This window comes from Tupaia chinensis, unplaced genomic scaffold (assembly GCF_000334495.1).
Source record: "Tupaia chinensis unplaced genomic scaffold, TupChi_1.0 Scaffold000416_1, whole genome shotgun sequence".
NCBI classification, from domain to species: Eukaryota; Metazoa; Chordata; class Mammalia; order Scandentia; family Tupaiidae; genus Tupaia; species Tupaia belangeri.
Window position 1 is genome coordinate 1,261,559 of NW_006159921.1, and position 8,247 is coordinate 1,269,805.

General features: G+C 39.4%; 2 protein-coding genes across 4 annotated transcripts in view; one reads left to right on the forward strand and one right to left on the reverse strand.

Annotated features, from left to right (window-relative positions):
* SKA2 (spindle and kinetochore associated complex subunit 2) overlaps positions 1-8,247 on the forward strand; it is a 1,094,818-nt gene that overhangs the window by 376,582 nt on the left and 709,989 nt on the right. The window lies entirely within an intron of this gene.
* RAD51C (RAD51 paralog C) overlaps positions 1,693-8,247 on the reverse strand; it is a 57,243-nt gene continuing 50,688 nt past the window's right edge. For 2 of the 3 annotated variants that reach the window (XM_027774246.1, XM_006154628.3), the window contains 2 exons: positions 3,977-4,037; positions 1,693-2,535 (listed from right to left, as the gene is read on the reverse strand). In XM_027774246.1, coding sequence (XP_027630047.1) covers positions 2,431-2,535; positions 3,977-4,037 — 166 coding nt within the window. In that variant the 3' untranslated portion in view covers positions 1,693-2,430. The remainder of the gene's footprint in view (positions 2,536-3,976; positions 4,038-8,247) is intronic. The other variant, XM_006154630.3, reaches the window with a different exon arrangement.

Here is an 8,247-nt window from a genome sequence, read left to right on the forward strand (position 1 = left end):
TTAAGTAAAACATTATGATATTTTATAAAAAGAAATCTTGGGGCCAGCCTGTAGCATGGAGGTTAAGGCAGCTGGATTCCACATAGCCAACTGCACAGTTCAAGTCCTAGACCCAACAGTGAAAAACACACCCAGGCACATGGGTATGCATGCCCCAAATCCTAAGAGGACAATGAAGGAGAGGGGATCACAGTGTGGCCATCACCCCTTGGGAACGATTTCTTACTTTCTCTCTCTCTCTCTTCAGCAAGTGCATATGCCCTATAACAAACTTAAAAAAAGAAAGAAAGAAAGATTACATAATTTGATGCTTGGTGGTAAAACTGATGTTTATCACTTACAACACCCTCATAGTCTTGATTTTCTGATTTGAACAGATGGAATGTCAAATGATGGGTGATTTTTTTTTTAATGATGGCATCAATGGTAATAAAAATATAAGCTTTGAAACCCTTAAAAGTCATCCTATGTTAAAGTAGTCATTTGAAATTGAGTCTTATATAATTAGGATGACCGTAAGATTGATTTGCCTGGGACAGCCCTAGTATATGGTCACTGCCTAGTGTAACTGTTAACAATGGTTGCTTTTACTCTCAACAAAGTCCTGATAATCTATGGCTATTCTAAGTATAATCAACTGCACAAGAGTTACACTGAAAAAATTTTATAAATTTAGTGTTCACTCTGGAACAGGAAATATACCACCTGTCACTAAAACTTGGAAAACACGATCATTAAGAATGCATAATATTCAATTATTTAAATATTTTTCTTCAGGTCTAGCAGATGGGGTAATGATTACATCACTGGACTCCCACATGATCGACCATGGTTTTAGTCCTAGACCCAGTGGCTTAAAATTCATGCTGGGCACCTGTGCATGTGTGCCCAAGATCCTGAAAAGGGAATAGAGAAGAAGGGACTGCAGCACTGTCATCCTCCCAGAGGATGATTTCTTTCTGTCTCTGTCTTTCTCTGTCTCTCTGATGAGCACATGGGCCTTATAGGAAAAATCTCTAAAAATATATTAATAGAAATTTTATAATAAATAAATAATTTCCTTTTCCTGTAGGGAGCCAAAGTAAATTTTATGAATGAATGGAGAAGTACTAAGAATCAGATGCTAATTTTTTTTTTTTTTTTTTTGATGCTAGAGGATGTAAGAACTTGCCATTGAGAGAAAGCAACAGAGAGGCAGAAAAAGAGGGAGAAGAGAAAACACTCTCATGGGTAATGGTCATGCTGCAATCCTTTCTCCATCTTTCTCTCCTTTTGGGATTTTGGGCACGTACATACAAAGACCTGGAATGTTTCTCAAGCCACTAGGGGTGGGACTCCAACCACACCACTGGCCATGATCCAGCTACCTTACCACCAGGCCACAGAGCTGGTGACCAAGACATTTTTTAATGATTTTAAAACTACATGGGATCAGTAGGTAGCATAATGGTTACCTAACTGAACTTGCATGTAAACAACCATGATGTGAGTCCTGCACCTGGTGGCTTAGAACTCACAGCAGGCATGTGCATGCGTGCCCAAAATCCTGAGAGGAGACTGAAAGAGAAGGAATTGTGGCATGGCCATCCCCCCTAGGGGATGATTTCTTGTTTGCTGTCTCTCTAGCGAGCGTATGTGCCCTATAACAAAAATCTCTCTTAAAACAAAAAAAAACTACCCAAGAATCCTAAATTTTAATTTATTCAAGTAGATTAAGATTATTCAAAGGAAAACATCAATACACCTACAATTCTAGAATGGGTCACACCATTTCAAAATGTAAAACAGTTATGAGTTTATCAACATATTCTGGAAAATAAAGGTTCTATACAACTTCTAGATGAGATAACATTTTCAGTATCTTCCTTTAACATTATAAAATATCATAAAAAATTTAACAAGTGGCTTAGATTTTAGGACTGACGCCACTGAAAGCAGTTTGGTCACATAAACGTTATATCCTACCAATAAAACTGAACATGATACACTGACTCATAGTGCTGGCTTCTCTTTTTAATAAGAATCCATCATTTTAAAAAATTACCAAAGCTACATTTAAAGAAACAAACACAATAAAAATATGGGGAAAAATCTTTAACTACGATTTTCTTGGTAATTGGCAAAGAAAGGAGGGAAAACAGCCTGAATAGTAAGTTCAGATTGGCCACCTGAGATCAATTTTCCTCATTTGTGAAATATAATACCTATATCATCTCTACTGAATGTAGCTGAAAACAGGGTAAAATATAATTACAGAACCCTGCTTCAGAACTTTTTCAAATAATCATAGTCTTTTAACAGTTTTTCCCATTTACTTCATATAATACTGATTCATTCATGCCACAATGTGTTTCTATTTTAAAATAACTACTACTTGAATATACTGAATTTCATGGCATTAATACAGTATACTGTGAGGTTACTTTTGGGTTACTGTTCTTCCTCTGGCTCTCGTGACCGCTTCCGAGAACCGAACGAACTTTCTGTTTGCAGTGAACATTCAGTAGCAGCAACAGCATCTCTAAATCCCTGAGACTGAAAAAAAAAAAAAAAAAGGGAAAGAAAAAGAAAAAACTAAAAATATGCTTTAAGAACATTTAAAATAAAGATAAAAATAAACACTGGTGTTCCAAATATTTTTACTTAACTAATGGAAAAGCTACTGTTCTGTTCTTGAGATAGAATCTATCAACCACTCTTACTGAAAAGGATAAACCTCACAGGTAGGTGTCCGAGCCAGGGTAATATTAGGATATTTAATATATATTTATCTACACACAGAAATAACACTGCATTAAAAAATGTCTTTGGGTCCAGCAGGCAGCATAGTGGTGAAGGTGTCAGACGCTCACATGGCAACCACAGCCTAAGTCCTGGACCTGGTGACTTGAAAATCATGCCTAGTGCATATGCATGTGTGTCCAAAATCCTGAGAAGAGAATGGAGAAGGGATTTCAGTGTGGCCATCCCCCAGGGGGAGGATTTCTCACTTTTCCTCTGTCTCTCTGACTTACCCTATGGCAAAAAAGAAAAACAAAAACAAACAGTTCTCTAAAGGACAAGTCTAATAAACTTTATGACGGCTTGGTTAGAAGAAGTTAAAGGGGGGCCAGCAGATGACATAGCAGTTATGTAGCTGAACTCCCAAATGGCTGACAACGATCTGAGTCCAGGACTCAGTGACTTAAAACACACACTGGGCATATGTGCATGCATGCCCAAGATCCTGGGAGGAAAATAAAGAAGGGACTGTGGCATGACCATCCCCCCGGGGGGATGAGCTCTCACTTTCCCTCTCACCGTCACTCTCTCCCCCTGGCAAGCACACATGCCCTAAAGCAAAAACCTCTTTTAAAAAAGAGGTTAAAGGAAGTGATATATATTAATTCTTAGATACTGTGCAAATTTATTTTCACAATTAAGTAAACTTTTCCAACTAAGATTTTCAAACACACCTGGGCAATGTAAACTAATTTAGCATTGGAGTTTTTCCATTTCTGTTTTTGTTCTTATGCCAAAAATATACTTGGCTCAACACTAATGATAAGTATGCCTATTTCAGCCAAAAAATATGTGTTCTATAATAAAAATTCACAAGAAAATTAATATTGTAAAGTGGGCTATATTTGTGGCTATGACAGACCTATAATACCTACAGGCCAAATTAATAATGTTGATATTTTCTCCTTTCTCAAAATCTTCAACTCTCAGTTTAAAATTTTTCAATATCCTGATTTATACATGGCATGGAACACGGTACCCAAAAATAAGCATTTCCTCTGTTCTTAAGAATAAATTTCAGTTCAATTACAACTATAGTATTCTGTATATACTATTTCAGGGACAATGTTCTAAGTTTCAAAAGCTGTCCTCAAATATGCTTCCTGTCTACAAAAGTTAACAGAAGTAATTTGTAAATGCTTTTTAATTACTGCCCACCAATATCAAAATCTCACTCTAATCAAACAATACTGACTGTAATTTGAAAGAGAACTGTGGATTCCTTCTGGCTTGGTGACTTGAACAATGTTGCCAACCTGGTTAGAGAGAAAGAATAAATATACACAAACAAATAACTTTAATTAATTAGTTCAGATAACTGATTTAATAATTTATAGTTTTACTATGATTCTATTATTTTGTTCTCTAAGGAAAAAGAAAGAAAGAACAAAAATACTCTGCAGCCCAGTGGCAGTCTACAATGCTGGAAGTCGTATAGAAGATCAGCTTGGCTGATCTAAACATGCTGATGCACATGTGCATGCCCATGATCCTGGCAGGTTGGAAAGACTGGGGAGGGGAGGAGAATTATGGCATGAGACCCTGTTGAGGGTACTTGTCTATTTTCCCCCCAATATTGGCAGACAGCATGTGTATGTGAGAGAGATAAAACACCCCCCACTGAGGTGTGATCATGCTGCAATTTTTTCTTGCATTTCTCCATCCCATCAGGATTTTGGGTATGCATGCAGATATACCAAGCTTACTTTTCTTTTTTCAAAGAAAAGATTTAGTTAATTTTATTCATCATCATCATTATTTTTCTTATTTGCTACAGGGTACATATGCTCACCAGAGACAGAGAGTGAGAAAGCAAGCTGCCAGGGTCAAGGCTTGAATTGTGATCAGCCATGTGGGAGTCCAGCACCCTAACCAACATGTCACCTGCTGACCCCATCAAGCATATTTTCAAATTGCCAGTGCTAGAATTTGAACTGTAGTCAGCCATGTGGAATCTGGTTCCTTATACATGGGGCTTAACCACTACCCTATGCAGTTGGTCCAAAAGTGCTTGTCTTTCTCTCTCTCATGAAATAAATCATCTTTAAAAAAAAAAAAGCCCTCCTGGGGACAGTAAGTGGCGTGGTGGTTAAGGTGTTGGACTCCCACATGCTGACCATGGTTTGGGCTCTGGAGCCAGCAGCCTGAAAATCATGCCAGGCATGTGTGCATGCATGCCCAGAATCCCGAGAAGAAAATGAAGGATCGTGGTGTGGCCATCCCCACTGAGAAGTGACTTCTCACTTTCCCTCTCTGTCTCTCTCTGGCAAGCACACTTGGCACTATGGCAGAAACCTTTTTTAAATTTTTTTTAAAGAGGTTTCTTGCTACAGGGCATGTGCACTCACCAGAAAGACAGAGATAGAGAGACACAAAGCAAGAAATTACCCCCCAGAGGGGATGGTCATGCCGCAATCCCTTCTCCTCCATTCTCCTCTTGGGATCTTGGGCACGCACACGCGCCCAGTGTGAGTTTAAGCCATCGGGTCTGGGATTTGAACCGTGGTCATCCACATGGGAGTCCAGCGACACAGCCATTACGCCAATTGCTGGTCCCAGCAGAAACCTTTTTTAAGAAAAATAACAACAAAAACTTGAAGTATAGGTATTGAAGTTAAGGTGGATGAATCCCACATAGCAAGCTGTACAGTTCAAGTCTTAAACTTGAAGACACACTGGGCATGTGTGTGTGCATGCCCCAAGTGCCAACAGAATGGAGAAGGGACTGTGGTGTGGTCATCCCCTAGGGACGGGAAAGGGTATGTGTGATTTCTCACTTTGTCTAGCAAATGCACATGCCCTATGGCAAAAACTAAGAAAATAAAAAAAAATCCACTATATGTTCAACATAAATAAACCCTGAAGACATCGTGTCAAATGAAATAAGGCAGTCACAATCAGATAATTACATTGGTATTTGGAGGTACCTAGAGTTAAATTCACAAAAACAAAAGGTAGAATAGTAATTGTAAAGGGGAGAGGCTAGGAAAAATAAGGAGTTGGTGTTTCAGTACTAAACCATGAAAAGTTTCTGAAAATGAGCCAGATCCACCATGGCTGACCATGTGGTTTGAATCCAAAACCCAGTAGCTTGGAAAACATGCTAGATTGATGTACATGAGTGCCTAAAATTCCAACAGGAAGGGACTGTGATGCGGCTATGCCCCACTGAGGGGTACTTTCTCCTTCTCTCTTTTTGTCTTTCTCTGGTGAGTGCATGCATCCTCAGGCAAATTAAAAAAAAAAAAAAAAAAAAGGGTTCTGGAAGTGGATGGTGGTGATGACTGCACAATACAAATGTACTTAACACCACTGGGGGCCAGCTCATGGCATAGTGACTAAGGCAACTGGTTCCCATATGGCCAACTATGCAGTATGATTCCCGGACCCTGTGTCTTGAAAAACACAAGTGTGTGTACAAGCCCAAAATCCCCAAAAGGAGAAATAGAGAAGGGATTTTGGTGTTTTGTTGTTTTCTCTTAGATAGGGTCTTACTACTTTTCAATCCTCTTGCCTCAGTCTCCAGAATAGCTGGGACTACAAATGTATGCCACAACACCTACCAAAATGGTTATGGTTTATATTTTACCACAAATGGAAAAAAATAAAAAAACTGACATAACTATACAAAATACAGATTCTAACTTAAAGAAAAAATAGACCCTGGGGGACTAGCAGGTGGTGTGGTGGTTAAAGCGCTGCACACTCCCACATGGCCAACCATGGTTTGAGTCCAGGACCTGGTGGCCTTCTTTCTCACTCTCTCTCTGGTCAAATTAATTAATTAATTAATAAGTAAATAAAATTAAATAAAAATAACTTTTTAAAATCAGACTCTCAGTGTTATAAGGATCATCTACTTACAAACAATATAATGTTAATTTGATTTCAAAGACAATTCAAAAAGGACATTTACATTATAATTTGTTACTCTGTTACTTTTGAATTTGCCCCATTCCTCAGGCATAATTGAAAGAAAAAGGTAACTACGGCCAGTAGGTGCTGTGGTGATTAAGGCACTGGATTCCCACATGGCCAGCTATAGCTTGAGTCCCGGACCTGATAGCTTGGAACTCATGCCAGGTGCATGTACATGCATGTCCAAAATCCTGAGAGGAGGGGCCCGCAGGTGGTGAGGTGGTTAAGGGCACTGGACTCTCACATGGTTGACCACAATTCCGAGTCCTGGACCTGGTGGCTTGCTTTCCCACTGCCCCACCCAATTCCCTCTCTGCTCAAATTAAAAAAACAAACAAACAACAACAACAACAAAAAAAAACATCCTGAGAATGGAAAAGGGATGGAGGCATGGCCATCGCCCCAGGGATGATTTCTCACTTTCTGTCTCTCTGGTGAGTACTTGCACCCTTTGGCAAAAAATTTCTTTTTTCCTTTTTTTTGGGAGAGGATTTTGCTATAGGGTACATGCGCTCCCCAAATCACCCCACCAGGGGGTAGGCCCTCCTTCATCCCCTTCTCCTCCATTCTCTCGGGATCTTGGGTATGCACACACACGCACATGGCATGAGTTTAAGCTACCAGGTCTGGGACTCGAACCACGGTCAACTACATGGGAGTCCAACGACCCAGCCATTATGCCAACTGCTGGTCCCGTTATGGCAAAAACTTCTACTACTACTACTACTAATAATAACAACAACAAACAAAATTAAAATAATTCTTTAAAGGAAAAAAAGGCAACCAGGGACCATGGTCCATTAGCTTACTGTTCGAGGTTTTTACCTTCAAGAAAAAAAGTCAGAATATAAAATGTCATTTACTCTACAATTAAAATTTTATACATAAATAAATTACTGTTACATAATATGTAACATAAGAATAGCTATGATGGGACCAGCAGATGGTGTAATGGCTACGTTGCTGGACTCCACATGGCTGACCACAGTTCGAATCTTGGACACAGTGGCTTTAAACTCATGCCAGGTGCATGTAAATATGTGCCCAAAATTCTGAGAGGAGAATGGAGGAGAAAGGACTGCAGCATCGCCATGCTTCCTGGGGGATAATTTCTCATTTTTGGTTTCCCTCCGGAGAGTACACACGCCCTATAACAAACATCTCTCTAAAAAAAGAAAAAAGGAAAAAAAAAAGTTGTGATAAGCAGGACTTAAAATTTTTTAGAAGAATTATTTAATTTTATTTATTATTATTATTTATATTTGTATGGGACATGTGTGCTCACCAAAGAAAGACAGAGAGAGAGAAAGAGAGAAAGCAAGCCTCCAGGTCTGGGACTCGAACCATGGTCAACCAGGTAGGAGTCCAGATTCTAAACCACTGCCACCTCCTGGCTCCAGGATTTAAATTTTTACAATGCTTTAGGGTTAACGTCTACCTTCTATGGAGCTGGCAGGTGGTGTAGTGGTTAAGGCGCTGGACTCCAACATGGCGGACCATGGGTTTGAGTCCTGGACCTGGGGACTTGCTTTCTTACTTTCTCTCTTT